The sequence below is a fragment of the Chaetodon auriga genome, chromosome 3 (assembly GCF_051107435.1).
Source record: "Chaetodon auriga isolate fChaAug3 chromosome 3, fChaAug3.hap1, whole genome shotgun sequence".
Classification (NCBI taxonomy): Eukaryota; Metazoa; Chordata; class Actinopteri; order Chaetodontiformes; family Chaetodontidae; genus Chaetodon; species Chaetodon auriga.
This window is the reverse complement of record NC_135076.1, coordinates 29,145,903-29,173,402: the sequence shown is the minus strand read 5'-3', so window position 1 is coordinate 29,173,402 and position 27,500 is coordinate 29,145,903. Positions and strand designations below refer to the sequence as shown.

Genomic DNA, 27,500 nt, shown 5'->3' with positions numbered 1-27,500 from the left:
TACATGCAGAGTGAAGGCTCTCAAAGCTCTTCGTCACCTGACTTCCCTCTGTAACGTCGCCATCTCTTGGAATACTTGTGTATTGCAAATACACAGGGCAGCATAGATTATAGAAACATGGAGGAACATCGCTGACATGCGACTCCATGACGGCGTGTGTCTGTCTGTGCATACGTGCATGTGTGTGTTGGCTTCAGAAGGCTGCACACACACATCATGAGGTCCTGCTCTGATTGTCAGCTGGGCTTCATTCACAAAACGTGGCCGCGCCGGCAGCATTTCCTCTGCTTTCTATTTGGGGAAGAAGTAAAAAAAAAGAAGCCCTAACTTTGTTCTGAAGGTCTGTGTTTGTTTTTTCAGACCTGTCTGCTCTCTCTCCCCGTACGGCGAAAATGAATCCAAGCGGAGAGCCAGAAATTCAGGGATAGATTGTGTTACACTACTTCCCAGAGACAAAAGTGGCCTATATGGGAGGGTCGGCCATGACAGTTGGCAGTTGGTTCGGTTTCAGGCGAACCTGATACCATAATTTAGATCTGCCATAAACACAGAGAAATGAGACACAGACCTACTCTCCCTCTGAGATCTGCCATGGGAAAACCGGGCATTTTGGCTGCAGTGGCTGTGCCCTGACCGTAACATGAAATCCACGCTTTTATGATTAGATGTAACGTGTTTATCGTTGCTTACACAAACTGATGGAAAGCATTTGCGTGGCCTTGCCCGGCCTGCCTGCATGTGTACGGCGCTCGGGCCTGGGAACAGGTATTAGTTTCTGCTCAGGAGATGCTTTGTAATGACTCTGTGTTTAGACTCTCTCAGGTTCTCGTGGTGTCTCTGAGGTCGAGCCTGCGCGTTGATCTGAAATCAACGAATTGTCATAATCATCGTTTTCAACTGTTGCGCAGGAGAGAACGTGTGTTTCTTCATGCAATGTTTCTGCATGCGCTCATTACCGAGTGTATATGTGTGTGTTGACGTCTCCTGATTAGCTCTGGCACCGCTGCAGAGCGAGAGGGTTGTGGAAGATTAGCTTAGCAGGATGGTTTCCTGTCAGATCTGCAGAAATCAAGTCTTTCCAGTACAAGGGCCAGCAGTCAGCCAACACATGCAGCGCCTGAAAGATGTTTGATATTGTGGACACAACTTCTCTGCCAGTTCTGTGGAACAAACAATTTGTTGCTGTCAAGCAGCCAAAGTCTCCGGCTGAAAGCTGAAGACAGCGCAGAGGTGTCTTAGGATGCTCCACCAAATCATAAAGGTTCACTTCCAGCGAGGTGACTGACGGCTGGATGAAGATGAATATCATCATGAAAGATGAATCTGGTTCTTTGATGGAGCCTGTGGGTGTAAAAACATCAGGACAGAAGGCAACTACAACTCCCAGGATGCATATTAAGAAACATCCAATCACAGAGCTGAAACACTCTTACAGGCTGCACTTTATATCAGCTCCCTTTCTGACTCTGGATCAGTTTGGGTTGAATTACAAAACTATGGTGACTAAATTTTCCACAGTCCTGATTCACACTTTTTACTGCCCGCAGAGGCTCATGGGTATTGAAGTTTTTAGAGCCATCCATCAAAACTAATGGACGATGACTGAGAAACAAAGTTGGATTTAACAGCCGAAGCATAAGCCTGCAGTGTGCAGGTGCAGACACCTTTCAGGTGTCCTCACAGCTGATCTGTTGTCAATCAAACATGTTGCTTAGTGCAGCTTTAAAGTCACTCACTAATGGCGATCTTTGACGGGCGTCCTGGCTTCACCTGTAGAGTAGACCTGAGCAGTGCCTCAGACTGTGTCAGGTAAAGGTCATTCTTTCCGCTCTGTGTCAGGTGATGTGTGCGTTTAGACTCAGGTAGGAGGATCCTGATCCTGCTGGAGGGGTGAAGAGGATGAAACAGCAGTGAACATGTTCGCCTCTGTGACAGAGAGACGAGTGGGTGGTTTGTGTTTGAATCATCTGGCTTTCAGTGTGTGTCTGTGAGATAAGGGCGAATGAAGGGAGAGGTTTCCAGGGCAGAGGTGGAGGAGCGCCGACACGTATGAGCCAAAACTCGTCCTTCTGTCAGGGCGTTCATGTTGTACTGTCGCTCTGGATCAAAGATGAAAATGAGGCAAGTTAAACATGATAGGAATTACACACATGTAGTCGTCTTACACGCTGGGTTTTCAGCTCATGAGTAAATGTTGAGCTGTTGTGCCAGTGAAGCGAGGACCAGCAGAGACTGTCCACATACTTTTGGCCACATAGCGAATTCTGTCTGGCTTAATTTCTCTCACTCTCTGTAAACCTCTTCCCTCTGGACTCCTCCCATCTGACAGTTGGGGGGGGGGGCAGGATGGACCGAGGATGAGAAAACTCAATCAGATCACTCTGTGATTGACGACGTGGTCGTCAGGAAGTCTGAGAGAAAGAACACTACATGATGTCATCCTCTTTGTTTTGCACGGAATATTCCGATTGGTCCAAGAGTCAGACTGTGAAATCCTCCACAGACGGCACGTTTGCTTCTTACACATCACACTGGTTTTATCGTGCTCATACACATTATACACTTACAAACATTACTTCATATTCCCTGTTATCTTCTGTTTATCCTCCGCAGCGTCGACGCAGCGTTGTTTATCCACCATCAACACGCCATCGCTGCTCAGTCACAGCAGATGAGCTCGGTCATCAGTTTATTGATGCTGTCGAATTTGGGAAGCAGCGATGAGAGTCATGATTTCCTGATGCTGTTTTATAGTGTAAACTTGTTGTGACCTTTGCAGACGTAACAATATCTGCATGGAAACTGCAGAAAGTTCATTGTTTTCAGGTACATGAACGATCAACGTGCTCCTCTGCAGGTGACGAACTTTATGGGGTGAATTTGGGCGATAATCTGTTCACACAGTGTCATAATTTCAAAACAAGCATCAGGTCAGTTTAGTAATCCTCGTGCTGCCTTCTGCAGTCTGCGTGGCAGCTTTTTCCAAATCTCTGATTTCACATCAGCATTTCTTCTTTGTGACGTCTGTCAGGGTCCAAACACTCACTCTGTCTCGACAGCTTTGTTGAAATTCACATAAATTTTGTGAGGGCTGGTTATTTAAATGATCGACTACATAAATTTTGCCCATAAAATCAAATAAGAAAATGCTCACTCGAGCCAAAGCTGTTATTGAAATTGCTTCTTTTGTCTGAAGGAACAGCTGAAGATATTCTGCTGACATCGGGGAAAAGCAGTAAATCATCACACTGGAGAAAGATTAATGACTTAAATTATTATCAAAACTGTTGTTGCTTAATTTTCTCATTTGATTTAATCAGCTATTAGTTGCAGCAACATTTGGATCTGCACACAGATATGCACACACTGGCCCCCAGCTGCAGCCCCCTCCTCACTCTGCTTTTATCTTTTGTTGATCTCCCGTCCCCTCAGTCCCTGGGTGAGGTCATTTCCTGTCTGGCTGGCTCACAGCGCTCACACCTCAATAAGGAAGGATGGAGGGATGGAGGAGAGATGGAGGCGGTGCTGTCGAAGTGTTGGCTGTCAGATCTGCATCCAGAAAAAGCTGTTTGTTGGCTCAGATTTCAGATTTTTCTGCCTCTCACCTTCATCCTGGCAAAACACAGCGAAATGAATCCCCACATATATATATATATACACACACACACACACACACACACACACACACAGTCCATGCAGGGGTGAGATGTCAGCATGTCTGCAGGCACAGGAACGGTCATGCACCCCCCGTTACACACACACAGATATATGCATATGTAGACACACAATATCCCTGGAAGTCAACCAGGAGTCTCTAACCTGGACATGGACTCACTGTCGAATTGCACCAGGATGAATGTTGGCATCGTACCTTTCTGCAAACCACAGATGTGTTGAAACTTTCTGTTCCTTCAGGTTCAGACTTTCCGTTTCTTTATGTTTGGGTTTTATGTTGTGACATCGCTGTGGTTAAGGCCAGGTTTGGGCACTGAAACCACTCGGTGAGGGTCAGGAAAAGATCACGCTTTGGCTTCAAAACGCAGGTCTGTCACAACAAACATGGCTGGAACAGTCGTCTGCTGTTTGGCTCATTGAGCCACAAATTTAACGTATCTGTGCTTTGCAGAAACATACGATGCCAACACTTTATTCTGGCGACCGTCCTGAGCTGACAAGGTTTCCTCTTTGACGGGCTTGCAGGCATGGGCTGCAGCAGCAGCAGCAGCAGCAGCAGCAGCAGCTGTGTTTTAGCCTCAGGGGCTGCCTGTGTCCCGGCCTGCTCCCGGCTCTCCTCCCTCCCTCTCTGGGAGTATCACACTGCATCATCAACCTGAGCTCCAGGCTGCCGGCCATCCGTCACAGCCTGCACTCACTTCTGGGGGTCAGGTATCTCAGACAGCCTGGGTCAGGAGGGGAAGTGGTGCAGGAACATCTGATTCTGATCCAGTGAAAGCGCTCCTGCAGACCTGGAGTCAGTTCCAGCCCTTAAAGCCACCCGCCCAGTAAAATTGGACCTGTCCAGCTTGGGTTCCACCTGGCAGAGAGTGATCCTTGTGTATCTAGTTAAGGTGCTCTGTGTAAAATACAGTCTCTGTAGCAGTAGATTGGCCCTCTTGTTGATTAGCCCCAGTAGGCCTTTCAGTCAGGCCGCAGGGATAAATGACCCTCTTACCCTGAATCAGACACTGTATTTATGACTCCGTGCTCCCTACAAAATACATGACATCAGTTGTGGTTTAAACCGAAATAGACGTTTAGCTCCACACATAATGTATGGTAGCTGAAACCTTTCAGCCCGTGACTCTTCGGTCAAGAATAGAAAACTGGCCAAACCAAGTCCTCGTCATGTTTCTGTGAGGCTTGATTTCAGTGACCGCTGCGCACTGAGTACTGAGGCCTGAAAACTGTAAGTGCGCAAAGGTGGCACTGATTGTTTCAGCAGTTTGGAGGCTGAAGAGGAAAACCAAGCCAAAGGTTTGCAGGCAGGATGAAGAGGAGTGTCTTCCTGTTCCCGAGCCAGACAAACAGGAACATAAGAATGGATCCAAAAATGACAAATAGTGTAGATGAGAGTGATGCAGCTGCACAGGCTGTCATCAGCTGAGCTAAAAACTCTTCAATCAAAATGTTCCTTTGATTGTCCTGAAAAATGTTGAATGTGACGCCACATGTGCGTCGCCTGGAATGACAGACGCATCGGATGAAACGGCCGCTCAGATGGAGTATCAGCCGTAGAAAATGTGTTTGTGTTGATCAAAGTGAGGCTTTTAAAAAGTATTATTTTAATATTGTCATCTGGAACAAAAAGCACCAAACATTTCAAACAATTACTCAATCCTGATGATTCATGTGGGAAAGAGGACGAAAGGCAGTGTGTTGATGGAGGAAAGACACGGAAAGGAAAGGAGAGGGAGGACTCGAGGAGACAAGCCGGAGCTGAAGGGGGGAGCAGGTACAGCTGGCTCTGACAGGTGACGCTCCCGAACCTCAGTCACTGTGACTTGATTAGCGGTGCGGAAACGTTCAGGTAAGAACAGAAGGGAGCAGTGGGCAGCGAACACTGACCTGAGTGCTGAAGCCTCCGTGAGATTTCAGAGGGTTTGCTTGTTATTTATGTCTGCCGCTTCCTCCCAAACAGCCTTTAATGTGACTTCATTCAGAACTCCACGTCAGCCGGGATGATTTGCCGGCAGGCTTCGGTTTCATACAAATGAACGGTGCTTTTGATCCTGTGTTATAAAGTGGACTTGGCTCCGGCCTTCGCTCGTCCCCGCTGTGGAGAAGAGCTGAATAATCGGCTTCCAGCTCGGGCCTCGCTCTGCAGCCGCGGTCTGTGAGTGAGCGTCTGGAGTCAGTGTGTTTCTGTGTGCTGTTAAAGAGATTCAGATCCTGTTTTGCTTCATGCCTCTTGTTCTCTTGGCATCATTAAAGCAAAACAATGGCGCTCAGAGTAAATAGCCATGGAAACGCAGAGAGGCCGCAGCTAAACACGGAGGCCGGCCAGGGTTTTTTCAGCCGTGTGACCCGCTGTTCTGCACTCAAACCGCCGCCGCAGGCTGCATGCGACGCCCTCGGCTTGACCTCGTCTTTGTGTGCAGCACTTAGTTTAGTCCTCGCTCTGCGCATTATGGGATGGACGCTTTCGCACAGCATCACAGTCATTTTAGAGGGATGGAAAAAAGCTTTGGTGTGTGCATGTATTGAAGTCAATGTGTTGATTTGCTGAAGCTAACGGCCCACGCTCGGCTCTTTTTGTGTTTGTTTGTTTTGTCGACTTTTTTCATTCAAGTTGGCGCACGGGCTGGAAAAGCCATCGAACGCCTCCCCCCGCTGCATCCGTACAGTTCCAGCCCAGAGATCCCTGATGGGAGGCTGGCACAGAGCTGAAGACTCCCCACCAGTCCACCCTCCACTGCCACCTCCTTCACACCGCACCATCGTTCACTCACACGCAGCCGCTGCCACCACATCTGGGAGCGATTTGATCAAAACCAAAGAGCGAGGGAAAGTGAGAGGAGGCGGCTGAAGAGCATTCAGATCCTCGACCCCCTGTGACGGCTCTGTCTCTCACTGTTGTGACACATGGAGATCTCTTCTTTTTCAGATTCATGTCGTTCCCATTAGACTTATTTACTCATGAAAACTGCTGATTAGCTCTGATTTATTCGGCGGTTCGAACTGAGCGTCCTGCGGGAGACGACTTGGACGTTGTTGGTCTTCAGCGTTGACTGTTTCTCGACTGATTGCTTTATCAGACACTTTGATGACAGTTGTATCATAAAGTTGCAGTGGGCGTGAAATAATCTACAGATGGGATTTTTTTGCCTTTTTTTTAGTCGAGAAATTCGTGTTTTGAGATTTTTTAATAAGATTTTTATCTTGTTTCTTTTCTCTCAGAGTAAAATGAATAATACCATATGCAGACAGGAGATTGAGCCCTGAAGAGACATCATCAAGGACACTGTTAGCTTATTGCAGATGTCCTCCAGCTGCAGGAGACAGCAGCTTTTTTCACCCTGTGTTTTCACCTCTGCACTGTGCATCCGTGACGTTCTGAACATTAATATTTTACCGAATTCTGCCTCAACACACAGTGAGCATTAGCCACTACGGCGTTTAGCTGTTCATCGTTTGCATCTGTGCTTGTTTATGTTGGTCCCAAACGGCAGATTTAAACAGCTGACTGCGCTTCAGGGTCGAGTTTCAGGTCCAAAATGTTTGATATTTAAAACAGATTCTGTTGCAAATCTTTCCTTCGGTGCGGCTTTTCTTACACTGGAAGTTGCTTCCGACACCAATGAGAAGTCGCTTGTTGAAGTAAATTCACCGAATCAGTTTGATGAGTGAATCTGTTCATTGTTTATCTCGAGCTGTTCCCTTGTAGATGTTCTTATTTCTATTCTGCGTGATCTGTGCATCCAGTCGTAACTCTGCATGAAGTGTCTTTGACCTTCGGTCGCTCGGTTCTTCGCTGACGGTCCAGGCTGATCTCAGCAGACGTTCATTAATTCACTTTGTGTTTTGCTCGGCCTCAGTCGGGTCCTCTCACCCACCAGGCGGCGCTCCTTTGAGGACGGCCAGTCTCTAAATTTTCTGCTTGATAAATTTTCCTAATAAATAAATCATCCTCAGGCTGTGAGCTGTGCTTTCTCTGAACGTCGGCCCAACTGTTTTGTGCATCATTATGAGCCGTGTGGTGTGAGGAAAAATGATTATTCACTGGAAACTGAAATGAAAATAAATATAGTTCCATCTCAGAAAAATAAATTGGGTTATTTTACGCACTTGTTAAAAGTTTCTTGATGTATTAGCTCAGTTTTTGTTAACAGTGTGGGAACAGCAGCACGTGGCCTTCCCTCCCTCGTTAATCTATTTTAAGGGTGAAGTGTAACGTAATCTGTTCAGGGATTGAGTGTAATTTTATTATGAACATTTGCAGTGAACCTCAGTTATACGGAGTCAGGGTGTGTGGTCAGAGCGAATGTGGCTCGCAGCCTCCGTGCCAGGCTCGCTAATAACAGCAGTGACCTCTGAGGTCTGCAGTAGCTGCTGTGTTAGAGATTTAATGCTGTTTCATTTTGAATTTCACTCATCATCATATTAAATACAGTAGAAAGTGATCTGTGCTGTATTTGCCGTCCCTGAATGTTCAGTCTAAAGCAAAGTGTGTGACAGAATCATCACGTTGGTTGGAGTGTATCTCTCTCCAGACATTTCCATTAAACTGTAGCTATCGCTCGGTTCACTCTCGCCACTCTCTGAACAACGTTTCTGCTGCAGCAGGAAGCTGTTCTCAGAGAAAAAGCTCTAAAAACTCACCCGTTCAACAGCACTCAGCAGACAGACACGGTTAGAGGCCTGCTGGTGAACAGGGTGGAGCAGATCGTCCCGCAGGGCACACCACCCAGCTCTTTGCATTGATTTGAATGCATTTACCTCGAGCCTTAACTTTGCTTCTTGCACAGTCTGGTCTCGTCGTCTGATGGTCCTGGACTGAAACGTTGTTGTCAGGGTGAGGCAGTGACTGAAAGTGTGCAGGATTATTCTGTTTCTTCTCAGAGAAGGTTGCAGGTCTCGGTCAGTGAGCGCAGGATTTGGCTTTGGTCTCTGCAGGCTTGATGGTACCAGCACGTAACGCCCCTCAAAATCATGATTTTTATGTTTCCCTTCATGCTTGGATTAACGCGTTAACGAGTGAGCTGTAGAGGTTTGGACGCAGCCAGGCTAGCTGTTTCGCCCTGCTCGCAGTCTTCATGCTAAGCTAGGCTAATCACATCCTAGCTCCAGCTCCATACTGAACACAGACATGAGGTTGGCCTCTTTTCATGTCATTCTCACAGATGAAGACTACAAGCGTACAGGTATCTTCCATAATGCTGCACTGCTCAGCGCTGTAGATGAAACTGAGCTGACGTGATGCAGAATATGATCAACTCTGCTGCAGCTTCTGCCCACAGAGCAGCTTTTATCTGCTCCTCTGTGTCCCCATATCTGTCCGTGATTGTAATTAGCTCCTGGGGATATTTTTAGTGGCTCTCTTTATGATGTAATTAGGTTTACAAATGATAATTTTTAACCGCCGTGTCTACCGTGGACCATGGCAGCACAATAAACACAATCAGACATTCCCCCTGCAGAATTGCATTAGGGGTTTGGCACCGACAGAGAGCAGGGCTGGAAAATGTCGAGCTAGCTGGCATCAAGCAGCTCCTGTTACCGGTAAAGGGGGAAAACTCCCAGAGCTCTGCCAATCCAGAGCGCGCACACACACACACACACACACACACACACACACACACACACACACACGCACACACACGCTGTTCCTGCAGAGGCGGTTTTTAAACCTTTCTCAACACGAAGATGTAGCGGCAGGCGGAGCAACAAAACAGCTGTCACTGGCACAGGAAGAGGCCGGGGAGAACCTGTGATGTGGAGCCGTCCTCGTACCCAGATATTACAGCTCTTAATCCCCTCTGATGCTAATAACGGGGTCCAGGTTTGTTCCCAATAACAGGACACAGTGGGGTGGGAGTTTGACCGTCGAGAGCCTGGAAAAATGTTCTAATGCTCCTTTTTTTCCTCCTCTAGTATTGGATTATGCGCTGATGCTGGAAAAGTCCTGCAGAATTAGGATGATTTCATTTCACGGGCACGTCGTGTTGTAATAAATTCAGCCGTCTCTCAGTGCGACCTCTGGATGAGCTGCTGCGGTCAGCGTCGACTCTCCAGCTTCATCCACTCCAGATTGGTTTTCAGTTTTCAGGCGACGTGATGCACTTGTGACTAACTCCCTCGATCGATTTGGCCAAAAAGCTATCAGCCGTGTGTGTGTGTGTGTGTGTGTGTGTGTGTGTGTGTGTGTGTGTGTGTCTGACTGATTCAGTCATTGATCACCTCTTACAACATGTGTCCCACAGCAGATGACAGCCCAGGATTCTCATCTGGTTTGATTTTTGGAAGAATTATTGCGGTTTCGTGTTTTCAGATTCTGTCAAATTGCGATTGTTATAAAATTTTGTCATCAGCAATAAACTTTTGGTTCATTCTCTTCACCTGATTGCTGCTTATTGACAAATAGCCCTGGCTAATGTGTTCAGTAGTCAGCCAGTGTTGCTCCATCACGGAGTCCCTGAAGACTCTGTGAGCGTTTCTGGAGGTTACAAGTGGACCTGTGGCCAAAAGTATATGGACAGACACCAAACACTGCAGCTGTGTTTAACTTCATCCCAAAGGTGCTGGATGGGCTTTAGGGTTTAGGTCACAAAGTTGACCACATAGTTTTGGACACACAGTGTATTAAAAATGGTTCCAGGTACCGAAGAACAAAATCAATCCTGATACAATCGAGTAATCGACCAGTCGATGGACGGAAAGTTGTCTTACGTTTTGATGATTGATTACTTGTTAAAATCATCTCTAAAATTAAAATGTCAGTTTTCTTTGGTTCCAGCATGGACATTTTTCACCATTTTCTGAAGTTTATACAATGAATAGTTAATCAGTGAAGAAACAATATTTGAAACATTTTTCTCTAATCTCTCGGAATTAATTGCATTAACTATATGGAGCAACAACTTAAATTTCATTGGTTCTGACGTTTCAGTCCAGTTGCTTTGCCAGCAGCTTCTCTTCTCATTGGTCGACACCTGACAAATCTTTCATGTCAAAGAAAATATGTGATAAATTATTAGAGAGCAAATCAATACCAACTCCAAATATTTAAGCTGAATAATTGTATGTTTTAATCCTTTCAGTTGATCCTGGTTCGAGGCTTTAGTTTTTATTCCAGCAGCGTTTCTTTGGGTTGAATAAAGGGTTTCAAATCCAGGCTGAAGATGTTATCATTAGATCCAAATCCACGCTTTTCACGTCTTTCGTTGTTTCCACATCAAATGAGACACAATTTATCTGTTCAGATTTTAGAAATGCTCAAACTGTTCTGCTCGAGGTCTCTGAGTGTTGGAGGGTTTCTCCTCGCCTCGTCCTGCTCGCTCTGTGTGAATAATGAGTGCGGTGTTGAAAAGGGCCCTCAGATAACTTCTGTTAGGATTTGGTTCTAAATAAAATTCTCTCTGAATTTACACAAAATTAAAAGAAGGGAAATGGCAGCCGTCGCTGCTTTATTGACGGCGGTGAGCCCAATGAGAAACACGTGTGCGGTTATTTTACAGATCTGCTGTCGTAATGTTGTAGTCAGTGTTACACACTGATAAACATCAGTGCTGCACTTAAATATAATGGACAGGGAAAACACACTTAGCTGTGACACACTGTGCCCGGGCTCTTTGACATCAGGGGCCCGTTGAGGTTTCCGTCCGGTCAGGATTCTGGTCACGTGTGCGGGTTTGTGAAGTGTTTGTGATTCCATGAAGGATGCGGACTCTGTCACATTCAGGCTCTCTGGGTGTGTTTTCTCTTGTGTGTGAGCACGGCTCTCGTGTGCATGTATGTGCAGAATATGAATAGAACATGTGTTCCTGCATTCAGCCGCCTGCTCGTGTGTAGTTGTAATCTGCAGCCAGTCAGTCTCAAACTGTGTGCCAGCCGCTGGACGGCCCTGCATGTGCGATCGGCATTCCTCAGTGACAGCCGCAGGGCAGCCGCTGCTTTAAATAGCCTCTGGAAGGCTGCTGCTCTCCCCAGATCTGCAGGGATGTTCGGATCCTCTGAGCTCAGGTGGAGCGTTAGCGCCTCCCTGTGGTCACAAATGGATTTGTCTCATGATGTGTTCACGAAGGAGGATCAGGCAGTACCTGGGAGTGTAGAGCAGCCTCCCACCTTCTTCTCTGCTTCCTCGGCTCATTTATTTGTAAGTTTAGTTTTGGCTTTTTGCAGGCGACAAGACGTCGAAACGACTCAGTTAAAACGTGAAAGGTGAAAGATTTTAGACATTAAGCGTACGTAAAAAATGTTTATAAGCATTTCTGAGACTATATTTCCATGTGCAGTCATGATTGTTCTCATTATGAAGTGCAGTCATTTAAATGGAAACATGGGTCCGTTTAGCCTGGGTGTCTTAAAAATCGTTCATGTTTCAGTCTCATGTAAGCTCATTTTAACATCCCACAGCTCCGTCCTCCGCCAACATGTCATTTAGTTATTTTCATTCAGGACTTTTGTAATGCTTCATCCCATTTCACCTCAACCCTTTGACTTTTTCCATCAAAGTCAGACAAAAGTGGTGAAAAGGAGTATTTTTTAGGACCTGTCGTGCTGCGTGACCTGTCCCCCCCCCCCCCCCCCCCCCCGCAGTCTCTTTGTTTACTGGTTGTCTTCTAACTGTATTCATGGTGTTTCCAGTCCATCCACCAGTAAAGCCACAGCTGTCCTCTGTGTGCCTCCATCTTACTGTATAATTAGATCATATACTGGTCACCTCTCTGTGGTTTGTGTTAACCATGATGGAGCCGGCAGGTTTTCCACTGGCTGTGATGCACACGCCCATCGCTGGGTTAGAAGCTCCTTAACAAAGCTCCACTTGTACTGGTAGCACTGGTTCTCTGTCACCTCAGTGTTTAAGGTTTGGTCATGTTTAGGCGACTTAAACGACTTGGTTAAGGTCAGAGAAGATTTATGGTCGTGGTTAAAAGACTCCAGCACCAACTGTTGGTGGGAGACGCAAACAGCTGCATGCAGAGGCTGAACATTCGCCCTGTACGAGGTTCAGGGAAGCACAGCGCTTCGTCCTCTGGGAGACAGACGTCATTTTTTGTACAACCCAGTCATGAAACGTCGGCGTTGTACGTTTCTGCAAACCATGTTGAAACTTTACATTTTCATTTTCAATTTTAGTTCAGGCACAAAAACCACTCATTTAGTGTTCGGAAGAATCATGTTCTGGCGTAAAATACTCGGTTTAGTCACCACAAACGTGGTGGAACAGTCGTCTGCTGCCTGGCCGTCGTCTCGTACGTGTAGATGTTACCTGAACTTTGATAATGACTGTAGACACACTGATGTGAGAAACATTGATGAAACCTACAAACGCTGCCAGCTTTTGTTCTGGTGAGTTGCAGTTTTCTCTTTTTGTTCATCTCAAGTCAACAGTCCGATGAAACAAAGGTCTCAGTGAAGGAAAACGCTCTGATCTGTTTTCCCACACAAACACACAAACTGTGAATGAGGCTTCTCCAGCAGCCCAACACTTGTGCCTGTACTGTGTCAACACACACACGCACACACACACTCAGTCTCAGATTCTTGGCATGACTTCCTCATGGTAAAAAAGGAAACATCCCCCTTCTCCTCACCCCCCTCCTGCCTCCCACAGCCCCCCCGCCTGCCTGTGTGCCATCCCAGAGCCTCCTGAAACAGATCCAGACGGAGACGAGCTCATGTCCACTTTGTGTTTTGACCACGACTCGTTCTTGTTGCTGTCAGTTGATGTGTGACCGCAGGCGAGCGCAGAGACCTGATCAGTGTTCTGGATCATCAGCGTAGTTGGATTCAGACAGTTTCTCCGCAGCCCTGCCTTTTCACATATTATGCCTTCCTAAATGGGGGGCTGCAATGCCCCCTGCGAAAGAAGCACCTGTCAGCATGTCTAACTCTGGTTTCCACGGTTGTCGCACTATCTCGCAGCACCTGAACGACCTGAAGAAGGAGAACTTCAGCCTGAAGCTCAGGATCTACTTCCTGGAGGAGAAGATCCAGCAGAAGTTTGAGGAGAGCAGCGATGACGTTCACAAGAGGGTGAGTGAAGGAATGTGTCTGAGAGGCTGAACTGTGAGAAATGCATGAAAGTTATTCAAGATGCGCCGCGTCTGCGTTCAGCTGACGCCCTTGTGCAGTGATGGGCTCTGCGCTGCGGTCAGCCTTGTTGTTTTCAGAGCTGCAGAGTTGTGTTTGACGGTTATTCAGACTGACAGCAGGTCTCAGGCTGCTCTGCAACAGTTCATACAAACTGTCAGTCATAACTTTCTGCCTGTGAGGATGACTGGAACTCAGAGCGGCTGTGAGCTGCAGTGTGTCTCAGTGCTTTCAGAGCAGCTGCTGAAGGCCTCTCGGCCTTTGTCAGCTCTCTGGTTTCCTCCGTGGAGCTCAGACGGTTTGTGAGATTGAAGCGTTAAAGTGAGCATGCCAGAAATAAACAGTGCAACAATGCTAACAGATAACACATTAAGTCTAAATCTACCATCATACAAATGTGACAATGTGTGAGCTCTGTGGCTCTTTTGCACCTCCAAAGAACGGGATGAAGGAGAGCACTTTGAATTCATCTTTGGGATGTGAGCTCTGATATCAGCTGTGTCTGTTACAGCAGGTAGATGAACTGCACAGAGGCCATAAGCTCTGTCAGAGGCCTCCGTCAGCCGGCTGAGATAAATCCACTCTGCAGGCAGAAAATGCATTGAAAGCAAAGCAGCAAACCCACAGATGCTGGAATTTTTAATCATACAAACCGTTCAACCAGTGCAGCACCCGTTTTAATCACCGGTTTATTGGAACTTCTTCTCATTTTAGAGCTCGCTGCATCGTTAGCATTAAAATCTGAGTGTGGTTTTATGTTTTTTTCAGACATGTGACAGCTGTCCTGTATGCACACACACACAGCTCGCTCAGATTTTACTGTGAACGTCGTGTAACACTGTTTTCTGGCAGGGGGAAGCATCTCTGCAATGTGTGAGAACATAAAACCTGGATGTTGAAGCTCATCTACCATTAAAAAGATCTGTTTTTTCTCACTGAAACTGGAAAAAGTGCTAAAACAGTGAGCTTTAAATACTTTGTTTTGTCTGCCAGGACAGATGAAGGGCACAAACAGGCGTACGGTGTGTCTAAAGAGACCCACGTCTGCAGCAGCTGTCTGACCTGTTTTGACTATAGACCCAATGACCCACATCGTGTTAGCCTGAGAGGCTTCGGGTCTGCTGTGTGCATGCATGCATCCGTGCACACTGTGCATGCACTCTGCTAGTTTGACTCCATATATGCACACTACATGCATGTACACATGTACCATGTGAGTGTCCTTGCACTGAGGGTAGCAGCAGCAGCACCTGTGTTGTATGTCAGTGTGTCAGTAAAGGGACCTGCTGCTGAACACTGACTGTAATTACAGATTGACGTACAGGAAAATAAATCCAGCAGGCACATATCTGCACGTGAGCGAGGTGACGGCCAGCTCAGTCCAGTTTGTTGCTGCTTTCAGAGCCAGAAGTTAAAAGTGGAGGTGTTGCTGGGTGCAGGGAGGACGGGGGGTGGGGGGGTGGGGGGGTCGGGTGGTAGACATTACACTGGAGGGATTTGAGAGGAGAGATACAGCAGGTGCTTATATCCCAACCAGCTATTTATAGTCCTGCAGAGCTCCCAGAAGTCCAGGTCAGCACGTGCAGCTTGGGAACCTCATTTTGTGTCTCTCTGCAAAGTGAGCAGAACTCCACATGAAAAACAATGATTTTCTGCTGCAGGATGAATTAGACAGCACTGGAGATATAGTGGCTTTGCAGATGACAGCGGTCTGCTCATTCTGTTCCGTATATCGGCTGTTGTGGAACATGTTGGAGTGCATTATTATGCTGACACCAGGCTGCCTTTAAGTCATCATCCAGTAACCAATAACTGAAAGCTTGACAAGATGACCTAAGATTTGTTTTATAATGAATTGCTTATATCATAATTTCTCGTTCTGTATCACTGATGAACACAGTAAGACCATGTCTGGACTGGACTAAAGGCTGACTGATGAGCTGAACTTACTGAGACGATCAATAAACGGTGATTTACTCATCTTATCTGCACGTTCTCACTGTTTTCTGTAATGAATCTCTTCTGCAGAACATCGAGCTGAAGGTTGAAGTGGAGAGTCTGAAGAATGAACTGGAGGAGAAACAACAGCTTCTGGACAAAGCTCTGTGAGTACACAGGCCTTGGACCTCCACATGTCCCACAGGTCACTCACCTGAAGCCTCTCACATCCCCTGAACCATCTGAAATGTATTCAGAGGTGGTTTCTAATATTCAGCTGCTTGTGCTGCTCAGATTTGCTGGAATGCTTTTGGTGATTTCAGTGAGAGAACTACAAAAACAGTCTTTTCATCACTGGTTTGATTATTTCCCATGAGTCCATGAGTGCTTCGGGCCCGGGCAGCCTCGGGACCCGCCGGCCTCTCATCACACGCGAGCCCGCCGGCCTGTGGACTCACCTAGCTATCACAACACGGGCTAAGCTCTGAGGAATGCCGTGTATGGACTCAGCGCTGAAATGCTTTTGCAGAGGATGAAGTGGCTCTGTGTTCTGGGACGGAGGACGAAGAGGGGATGAGGGTGAGGAGGTGAAGAGCGGGGACGGTGGGTTTGTTTTGAAGGGGGAGGGCGTAGCCGGTTTGGGAGCAGGGAGAGTAAAGGGCAGAGGTGTCCTGTGGTTTGTTGTGCTGCTGAGTCGGGAACTATTCGAGCTGCAGCACCTGTCTGTGAGGCAGCTGTCCGTCTCAGTCTCTCAGTCCTCACCGACAGGACGACGATATCGAGGCTGCAGACGGCAGAATGTGATCAGGAACAAAGCTTCAGCGCCATCCTGTTTCATGAGCTGTTACTCCAGCCGTGTTTGAGCAGTGAACAAGAGTTTACTTCAAGAGACCCGATCCTGACGGAGCCGCTCTCAGCAGAAAAATGGCTGCATGGCTTGTTATTGCAAGGAGGTTATGATGACCCGCATTTACGCTTATTATTCTGCAGCGACCTCCAGTGGTCGTAGTAATTATGACGGGAGCAAAGGAGGAGGTCAGGTGATGCAGTGTAAAGAGCAAGAAAGTCCACATATGGAGGGAGATGGGGTGGATGGATAAAACAAACGCATGACTTTCACCCAGGAGACCGCTGTCTACATCCCATAATGTTCACCCATTTTAACTCACATCATGTACGTCACAGTAACGTACGGATTTTAAGCCAAGTCACGATCTTTTCCTAAAGCTAATCAAGTAGTTTTATTGCCTAAATGAAGGCCCGTCTTCGTCGTACTGGTTGGTCACTGGTTCTCTCCAATAGTCATACATGTCCACTGACAGTCGGCCTGTTCAGTCTTCGTTATGAGGATGTGTTGTTCTTATGGTACCAAAGAAAGCAGATAGTCTTGGTTTTATTTGTCCATGTTTAGAGACATCAGACCTCACCAACAACAGGGACAGGGACTGGAGAGGGACTATTTCTTCTGTAGAAAGTAGTTCTGCATATGTTCTGTTTGTCTTTCTCAATGTTTCTGTGGAGACAGAAACCTCACATTAAACCAGGACAAATAAAACCATCAGCGTGGATTGGACACCTCTGGAGGGGAGAGACGGAATCTGTATTGTGTAAACGTGGTGAAGTGATCTTTAAGGTGAGGTTTGGTTGAGGAAACAAACTGCTTGGTTAAGAACAGGGATCGTCACATCAGCGCTGCAGAATCACCCGATATGAATGGACGTCCACGGACGCTGTCCATCAACACATCAACAAAACATGTTTGCTCTCACTGGCATTTTATCAGCAGCCGCTCAAGTGTTCCTCTGTAACCTGGATTCCCTCTGTGCCAATGGTCCACTGTACGAGTGCACACAGACAAGGTTATTATTAGCATTAATTACAGGAAAAGAAGAGCAGGTGACTCCATGACGTGTTTTTCTGGAGTTTGTTAAAGTTAAAGAGTTTGTTAAGTTGATTTGTAACTGTTTGATGGTTTGTTCAGTAGGTGGATGAAGGAAAAACACCATTATTATTATAAGCTCAGTCATTTCAGCCGAGAAGGAGCAGAAACTCCAGCGTCTGAGCAGAGTGAAGGTGTTCGTGTCAGGGTGGGGTTTGGGGTCAGTGTCGGGGTCTTTTCTCTCTGCTCTGCTGCTTCATAAATAAACTCTCTGGTCACAGTTTATCATTAAAGCTATTAACAGAGCCCGGCTGATAGATGTGAGGAGGAAAGGCTGAGTGTGACCTTCTGGCTGTTGGACTTGCTGAGTGCTGGAGCACTGACAGACCGGCTTCACCATAAACCCCCCTCGTCCTCGTCCCTCAGAGGGGTCAGAGACATTTCTCCTAGAGGCAAAGTTCACTCTGCTTGAGTCTTGTGTTATTTCCTCTGTGTGTGTCTCCAAATCCTGCAAACAGCTTTCAGTTCAGTTTGGTGCAAAGTTCGATAAAGAGTCAGGAAACATTCAGATCCAACAGCAACACCACGCGGCCTTTTAAAAACCAGGAGGAGTTTATAGTGGAGGTGAACCAGCTCAGCTTACATCATGAAAAACACCACATTTACTGAGCGTCGTCCTTGTTGAGTCTTTCATCAACTGATCGAGTGGATAGTGACATGAGATGTTTCATCGGAGGGAAACGCTGAATCATTCTTTCACTCGTTAAAACTGGATCGTTCTCAGCATCAGAATAAATCTGCCGGCATGTCATTTTGTCCTTAACAGACTTTCTAACATTAACAAATAGCATCTGTTCGCTTCATTACATGCTCGGATAAGCCTGGAAAGACGTTTCATGCTATTTCTTTGCAATTAGTTCAATCAGATTTAAAGACATTCTGCAGGAATGGTCACTTCCTGTTTGCAAACAGTTTTTATCACTGTGTTCGCCATTTTAAAGTATTTAAAGCACATGTTCTGTGTTCTACTGTGACAGAGACTCATTGATAAAACCGAGGCCAATTCAAGAAAAACATCCTATGAAACTGAATTTTTCTCATTTTTGTCTGAAACTCCATCCTCATAGGTCAGCGGCAGAGAGCCTGTCCAATCAGAGTGAAGCTGAGCTGCAGCGTCGCCTGGCGGAGCGGCAGGAGGAGATCAGCCACATGCAGGAGATCCTCGAAACCAAAGTTCAGCTGCTGCAGGAGGTGCAGACACGCAAATACACACAAGAAGTACTGGTAGAAGTACTGATAAGTGATAGAAAACTGAAACTACAGAAGTTAGACTCAGCTGGAGTTTTCTGTCAAAAACCACTGGTGACAGACAGGACAGACCCTCAGCAGGTCTTTACACACACTCACCAGCTTGTCCTCCTGTGTGTGGGTGTTCAGGAGGCCTCGCTGGCACGAGACGAGGCCGAGCGAATGGCCTCGCTGGCGGACTCTGAGGCCCAGCGCTGCCTGGCTCTGGAGAGAGAGATGGTGGAGAGGATGGAGGAGAGCGGAGGCTCGGGCGGAGCGTTCACCCAGCAGGCCCTGGCAGACAAAGACAGGTTTGTGCTGTTGTCTCTGCTCAGTTCATGGATTCATCAGCCGACAGCAGATGAACTGATGTGTTTGATGAGTCGCTCTCTTTGGTCTGGGTGGTGTCTGCTGCCACTGTTCACACCTCTGACCTGCAGACTGCACCTGAGCCAGCAGCGACTCTGGGTTACATCTGTGAACTTCACTGCAGCTTCCATCTGTTCAGCTTCCTCTCTCTCTCTCTCTCTCTCTCTCTCAGGGCGATCGAGGAGTTGACACAGCAGAAACATTCACTGGGTCAGCGGGTCGAGGAGCTAGAGGTCAAAGTTCACAGTCTTTCCTCTTCTCTCAAGAAGAAAGAAGGAGAGGCTGAGGTATTTCTGCCCGCTCACTCCTCCTCATCAACCATAAAGCCCACACATGTACTCTGATCAGATTACATCCTGAAGGCGACTGAGCTTATTGAAAGTCTGAGCTCTGCACTGAAGAATCAGCTCTGAAAGTTCTCTGTGAGCAGCTTGATAGATGCAGGCGGTGCTTAAGACCTTAAATCTGTGAATGTGAGCCAGTCATGTGACCCAGCTGCAGGCTAAATTCCTCATCAGGCTACCTTCATCGCTCCTCCTCTATCTTTGTGCTTTGGCTCAAACCCAGGCAGGCTGACTGACTGAGGTATCAAACTGTTTTTATATCCACATGTGGGTCAGTGGAACCTTGGCAGAGCAGACGAGCTGCACACGACCACGAGGACGAAGACACGTGCACGTCATGGCTGACGAGGACAGTCCGTGCACGCGTCTTCTGTCACGACCACGCTGAGGCGTACTGTCAGTGCACCGCTCACCTCCACTGGAGGTCATTTATTTTTGGTTCTTATAAATGCTGCACTTGTTACCTGATACAGCTGCTGATGGTCATGTGGTCCGGCCACACGACGTGCAACACATCATAAGAGGCCAGGATGGGTTTGATGTGAGCAGAGGTGGAGGGCGACCGCTGCTCCTTCAGCGCAGACATCAGATTCATGTGATCTGTGATGTGCAGCTTCAGTCCTCTGAGAGCTGCACAGGTGTAAGAGATGAGCGATTTGCTTTCTGCGTAACATGAGTTCATTCTTTCCTCGCAGAGTGATGGTGAGCGGCGAGTCCAGGTCCAGATGCAGGTAGGAAAACATCAGCTCACACTGATGAATTCAGCTGGTTTGCTGGGGGTGAATTGACCTTTGAAGCCAAACTTGTGCATAAGACGATGCTTCATGACTCTCGTCCTCCACTGCTCCTCCTCTGGGCTCACAGAGAGTTAGCTCCACCTAGTGGTGCCTGACAGACTCTGCATGTATCTCTGAGGCCTTCGCTGGACTTTTACTCCACCTGTCAGCTGGCCACAGATGTACAGTGTGAACATTTAAACACATTTAATTTAGAACATTTAAAACTGACCTAACACAGGTCTCGTTAGGGGACCCTCTTTCAGACAAAGCTTCAGAATCAGGTGATAACATGGTGCATCTTTTTAATCCAAAAGGACTTTCAGTTCAGTGATCATAAACCAGTGGACACACAGTAGGTGTTTGGGGCGTCCCTGGAGTTCTGTGGCCCTCCAGTTTCCTGCTTTGCCAGTTGGTAATCCAGCCTTGGTGCCATCTGAAGCGGGTTTCCTGCCCTCCTGTCACCCCTGCTTGTGTTGCTCTTTCTAATATTAGTCCACTCAGTCTCTCTCATCAGCCGCCGTCAGAGAATCGGGGTCACTGCAGTCAGCTCTCACCTACAGTACAGTCCTGCTCATTTAGCCTCCGTTTCCTCACCGACGCCACTCTTAATTAGACTCAGCTCGCCGTCTGATGGCCGCCTGACACACAGACTGGTTTCATGAGCACACGAGGATTCAGCTGTTTACTCAGAAAACCAACAAGTGAGACGTTTGAGGGAAGAAAATCAGCGGAGACACCTCCTCCGTTAATTCACCGCCGTCACACTTTGGTATTTCTGCCACTCTGAGAAAAACAAACAGAAGGCTGAAGGCTGTCAGCAGCGTGTGGAACTTATCTCTGATTAGGATTAATTGATTTTTGATTGCGTGCCTCATTCCAGCCGATCGGTGTTTTGGTGTCGTGTCTCCAGAGGCTTGTAGGGTGACAAATGTGGACACGATGAGGGTCAGAGGAGAGTCAGGGAGTCCTGCGGTGGTCCACACACACACACACACACACACACACACACACACACACACACACACACACAGAGGAAAACAGATAACATGTGAGAGCAGTTGTATCAGCAGCATCCAGACAGTTTCTGTGAGTCTGTGGGAAAAACGTCCGGAAAATGTCTCTTGAAAATGACATCAGTGTTTTCAGAGCACAGTCCTGCTGCTCCATTAACGCTTCATGTGATTCGGTGACACGAGTTCCAGGCAAATGAGAGCCCCCCCCCCCCTATTGTGGGACATGCATGTGAAGGTCGGAGCAGGACCGGCTGCCTCTGGGAAAGGCATGAACTCATTCCACACTGACAATTTAGAGAATTTAATGAACCCGATGGAAAACACTCAGGCCTGTTTTCAGGTCACACACACACACACAGACTGACACACACACACACACACACATACACACACACACACACACAGAGTGACACACAGAGACACACACACACACACACACACAGAGACACACACACACACACAGACAGGCTCGCACTGCCATGGCAAAGCTTTGTGCAGTATTTACAGTTACACAAGTTATCACACGGTGTTGTCATGTTAATGATCTGGAGGAGAGGCGTTGTTGAAGTCCTTCTGGCCTCACCTTTTGCAGGTTGAACGCAGCAGTTTTGTGCTGTTCAGACAAAACCCCTAACCCCTAACCCTGAACAGCAGTGAGGAGGGACGACCACAGAGATGATATATATAATATTTTATTTACTGATGCTGTGAAACGTTTCATCAGATACGGAACATCAAACATGAAATACATGCCTCAACCCAAAGTAATCACGTGTTCACATTTAGAAAACAATGGAGGAAAATGAAAAGAGTATGACTGAACCACAGCCAATAAAACAACATGATGAACAGTCAGACAAAATTCAATGAATGCTGTTGAACATGTGCGTGATTTAGTCTTGACTTAAAGGAAACAATTAATCAAGTTTAACACGGAAGGAACCAAATGTGCATTAAAGGCAGAGCTCAGACACCCCCATTTCCAGAAAATGGTTCAGTCCAGGCAGCAATAGGAGGTCTCACTCCTACACTGATGTCAGGCACCGAAACACTGAAAAACAGAGCAAAGCTGAGCTTCTCCTTAACGCGGTTTCACAGGATCATCTTTCATGTCTCAGTGTTTTAAACCTTGTTTGTTTGCAACACCCACTTTTAAATCTTTATTAACACAAAGACACAGACAACAAAGAGAAACCCTTTTCAACTAGAGAAATAACATCATTCAGAAGAGGTCTGTGAAAACACAAAACAATAGAAACAAAAAATATGACATGCTACATAAATAGAATGAACATAATGGAAATCACTACTTCAAAGTTGTGAGAGTGAGACATCCTGTCAAACATCGACGATCTTTGCTCTGTGTCAACGTTGCTCCGTTGTCTCGTTATGAAAACGGCTCCGGCTCTGACAGCCTCTCCCTCCATCCTCCGCTGCCGGTGAGGAGACGCCTGGCCGGGCCGCGGACGGTCTCCTCTCCGGTCAATCTGCGAACATCCAAACCGACGACGACGAAAGATCGCGGAGGTTTTTTTTCCGTGTTCGTGTCGGATCGTACCGGAGGCAGCTGCTGCTGCGGCGGGGAGATGCTGTCATGAAGAGACGTCATTGATTTAAAAAGCCAACAAACAGCAGCGACATCAGCGGAGGATCGTGTCTCTGAGCCGAGTCACCGAGGACGAACCGACGGGACGAAACCTGCCAGCTCATGTCTGCAGTTCACACCGAGGAAGTGAAAGTGTGACCGGGGACAGATTCACTCACATCCGCTCTGCCTGGAAATCTTCTTCACGCCGCTGATCACGTTTTCATGTCAGCGTGATCCGAAGACATCTGACATCTCTGGATCAGAGAGGACTGATGCTGATGCTGCTTCCTCATCCTCCATCATCAAGAGTCCGAACAGGCTTCATGACCCACCTCAGTTTGACCAAAGCTAATAAAAATCCCAGCTGCTAAAATTACTCTACATTCAACGTTGGAGGCTTAAGAGGGACTAAACCCTGAAAAGCATCTCTGTTCAAGACTCGTATTGAAAAATACCTTTTCTATTTTTAATTTCTTCTTTTTTCACACCTGTGAAAACTGTTGGAGCACACCTGTGCAGAAGTCCAGCCATACATTCTGCTCTTTTTGTGTGATTTCCTCTCAGAGTCTGAAGAGACTTTTCATGTGTGACTAAAGACACTGAGTTGACTCAGAAGAAGCTCTGCTGTCTCATTGGTGGTGAGTCCACCGCTGCGTGCTGCTGCTGTGATGCTGGACGTGGTGAAGATGAAGGAGGTTTGCAGGATCTGCGCCCGCGAGCTCTGCGGCAACCAGCGGCGATGGATTTTCCACCCAGCGGCTAAGGTCAACCTGCAGGTGCTGCTGTCCCACGCGCTGGGCCACGAGCTGACCCGGGACGGCCGCGGCGAGTTCGCCTGTTCCAAGTGCACCTTCATGCTGGACCGCATGTACCGCTTCGACACGGTCATCGCCCGTGTGGAGGCGCTATCTCTGGAGCGGCTCCACAAGCTGCTGCTGGAGAAAGACCGGCTGAGGCAGTGTATCGGAGGCCTGTACCGGAAGAACAACGCAGAGGATGAGAACGTGGCTCCTCCCGGCTCCACCGTGGAGGTCGCTGGGATGGGGTCTGAGGACTCTCCTGTGTTGGATCTGTCTGCTTTGCAGGACGTCAGATACTCAGATATGATCCAGGATGATCTGACTTACTCTGTGTATGAATCCTGGGCTGATAAGGAGGATGCCACCCTGGACCACCACACCCATCACCATCACCACCACCTCCTCCACTGCCCAGCAGCAGACTCGCTCTCTGGCCAGAAGCCGAGGCGCTGCAGGGGATGTGCAGCTCTCCGTGTTGCTGATTCTGACTACGAGGCAGTGTGTAAGGTGCCTCGCCGGGTTGGGCGCAGGAGCACATCCTGCGGCCCGTCTACCCGCTACTCAGCAGCCGTTTCAGGGGCTGAGGACACCACCAAAGCCTCTGGAGTGTCCGAGGCTACAGCTGTCACCTTTGAGTCCAGTTCAGCTGGGTTGGACACCGATAAGACCACGTGCGACAGGACGAGTCCCAGCCCGGCATCGTCTGTAGAATCTCTCGACACTGCCGTGGACATGAGCTGTGCTCCTGCCAACCACAAAGAAAGAGAAGAAACAGAACCAGTGAAAGATCCAGAAGAGGTTCCAGCGAGAAGGGACACTCCATGGGACAAACACCCAAGCGAGAGCTCCCTCTCTGGGCTTGAGACGATGCTGAACCTCCTGAGGGGCTGGGAGTACCGGCCAGTGAAGCCTCACAGGGGCAGCAAGCTCCCAGTTCTAGTCAAAGCCAAACTGGAGCAAGGCCTGTCGCTGCCCCAGCCCATCCGACTGAGGTCACCCTGTGGAGGGCCATCGGACTGCGAGCTGTACCCCCACCGGCCTGTACCGGAGGTCGTGACACCGTGTCCCCAGCAGGAGCTGCAGGTGGAGCTGGCAGAGATGGAGGAGCAGTGGCTGGATGATTACATTCAGTGTGGGCCGTTTCGCTTTCAGCAGGTAGATCAGGAGCCACAGTACCTGGTTACTGGACGACCTCTGACCTCAGTGTAGCTGAGCCAGCTTTGATTTTGTAGCTTTCATTCAAACAGGACATTTAAAACTTTGTTCTTATGTTCATTTCCTTTTCCATTTATTGTTTCCAAGCCAAGCAGGGTGTAAGACAAAAATATGAAATGTAGGATCCAGGTTTTTTAGAGACTGACCCATAGAAAGGACCAAAGGTCAGGAAGTTCTTGGCCTCTACAGCATCTTTTTCTTTTTTCTTTTTTTTCAAATCTGTCTCTTTCAAGTCCCCCAACTTCATGGAAGAGCAATCCTCTATCAATAATGCAGAAATTAGAGTAAAATTGAACTGTTAAAAATATGACTGGCTGTCCAAACATCCTGTAGTTTAGATAAAAGGCCTCTGACCCTTTGAGTCCAGACCTCTGAATCACCACCAGCAGAGAAAAAGGCATTTCAGTCTAACTATCAGCTGAAACAGGAAGCGTCTGGTTTAAAACCTAGATTTGATCCTTTTAAAATCACTCAGGACACAAACTGCTGAAAAGGGATCTGACAGTCTGATGGAGTCCAGGTCCCACCAGGGCCGCCGGCCTGCTTCCGCGTTAGTGCGCTGAACGAGGTCGACTCTCTCCGGAGTTTCCGCCTCGCTCGTCTCCTTCGCTGCTGACGAAGCTGAGCTCGCCCGCTGCCTTGATCACCCTCGCGGGGGTTTGTAAATTCTCTTCCTCGTCGGTATCCTGGCAACGCCTCTGTTGCCATGGAGACAGTCTCCAAGCGCGTGAAGGCTCTGCTGGTCTGATCCGGTTTCATAACGTCTGTTGTTATGTTAATGATCAGTGTGAAAGTGGTTCAGTGTGCCGGCAGCAGCAGAGACAGCACAGCTCTGTTTACCAGGCTCTGAGGACACTCTGTCACACCCTGAGAGGGACTGTAGAACTGGACTCTGGTGAACTAAAGACTCTGTTTGGGGTGACTGCTGACCTTCTACCAGAGGTCTGTTTTATGATTGGACAGCTGAAGACAGTCCTTAAAGAAACCTCCACACCCTCGGTGGTGAACGTCTCATGAATCGTAATAGAAAAGTTGTCAGTGGAGACACGTCGTCCGGTCTCATCAGTTCACGTCGGCCTGTTTCAGACGCGTCTCCTCGCACTTCGTTGACTCCTGTGCAGCTGTGGGTTGCAGCTACAGGCACGTTGTGAGAACTCGGTCGTATGTTTCTCACCGTCACGTGTTTGGATCGATTGATCGATGATTTCACCATGTTTTTCTCATGATTGACAGCCAGAAATCACAGTTTGCAGCCTGATTACAGAGTTTGAGAAACAACCCATCAGCTCTCACTCTCATTTCACACTACAGTGGCTCGACGTCTACATGTCCTCTGTCTCGTCTTTGCTTGTCTTTTCTGTTCTCTTTTTTTAGAAAACAATAAACTTTATTAGTAGAATTCTTCAGCTTCAGCAGCTGAATTGCAGATTATTTAACAAACTGCATTTTATCAGTCACATAGTTTCCTAATTTTCTAGAAATGTCGAGTATGTAACTACATTTGGTACTAATTATAGTACTTCACTGTAGTACTTCTACTCCACTCAGCTCCGTCTCTCTTTGATTTGCTCTGTGAGGTTTTTTTTTCATAGACAACAAACAAACAAACAGATTTTCCTGTAGAATTTTCCTTCTCTGTAGAAATGGATGCACATGCAGCTCATAGTGTCTCGGAGGGCAGAGTGACATCACATCGTTACACAGATCATAACAACAAAAACAAGGAAGTCAACAGCAGGCTGCCATGGCGACAGCTGTTTCCCCAGGAAGTCATCCAGCAGTGAGCTGACGTCACTTTCCACTTTCGCTCATTGACAACAGCTGCAGGAACATTTCACTGTTCGCTTCCAGCCGTTCAGCGATCGATGCATCAATGGTCACTCTGATCAATGATGAACAACAAACAGCTAACAAAATATTAAAGTCTAAAGTTTAATTTCCCCCCGATTGATCAGTTTTGAATCGATTGATCAGTTTATCGTTAGTGTTGTTGCTTTGTGCTGGACATCACTGCATGTTCTCATTGTTGTTGGCCTGTTTGTGTCCCGTGTCTTTCAGAGACTGATTGATGAGCAGCAGGGGCAGCTCAGTCAGTATGAGAGCGCTGCAGGTCAGTGTGTCGGCGAGCTGCAGAAGGCCCAGGACCAGGTCCACTCGCTCCAGGCCAAGATCAGAGAGAGCGAGACCAGGAACCAGGTACTGCACGTCCCCCCTCCCACCTACAGACCCAAACTCATCCATCTGAATCTGGAACAAAGACCTGTCATCTGTACTCAGCCAAGTGTGTGTGTGTGTGTGTGTGTGTGTGTGTGTGTGTGTGTGTGTGTGTGTGTGTGTGTGTGTGTGTAGAAGCTGCAGGAGCGACTCAGTGAGATGGAGTTGGAGCTGCGTTCAGCCCAAGAGGAAGCCCAGCGACAGGAGAGAAACATCCAGAACATCACCGACACCGTCAACTCCAAGGAGGCGCAGGTAGAGAGGGACGGACAGAGGGACGGATAGAGGGGTGGACAGTGGGACGGATAGAGGGGTGGACAGT

The 27,500-nt window shown here is 47.7% G+C and overlaps 1 protein-coding gene across 7 annotated transcripts in view; it reads left to right on the top strand.

Annotated features, from left to right (window-relative positions):
• The window catches only part of pde4dip (phosphodiesterase 4D interacting protein), an 85,944-nt gene that overhangs the window by 33,023 nt on the left and 25,421 nt on the right, over positions 1–27,500 (top strand). For 3 of the 7 annotated variants that reach the window (XM_076726766.1, XM_076726765.1, XM_076726767.1), the window contains exons 4-11: positions 13,585–13,695; positions 15,781–15,857; positions 18,697–18,820; positions 19,007–19,167; positions 19,398–19,512; positions 20,265–20,300; positions 27,023–27,160; positions 27,314–27,433. In XM_076726766.1, coding sequence (XP_076582881.1) covers positions 13,585–13,695; positions 15,781–15,857; positions 18,697–18,820; positions 19,007–19,167; positions 19,398–19,512; positions 20,265–20,300; positions 27,023–27,160; positions 27,314–27,433 — 882 coding nt within the window. Of the gene's footprint in view, positions 1–13,584; positions 13,696–15,780; positions 15,858–18,696; positions 18,821–19,006; positions 19,168–19,397; positions 19,513–20,264; positions 20,301–21,598; positions 24,905–27,022; positions 27,161–27,313; positions 27,434–27,500 lie in introns of those variants that run through there. The other 4 variants (XM_076726762.1, XM_076726761.1, XM_076726763.1 and 1 more) reach the window with 2 other exon arrangements.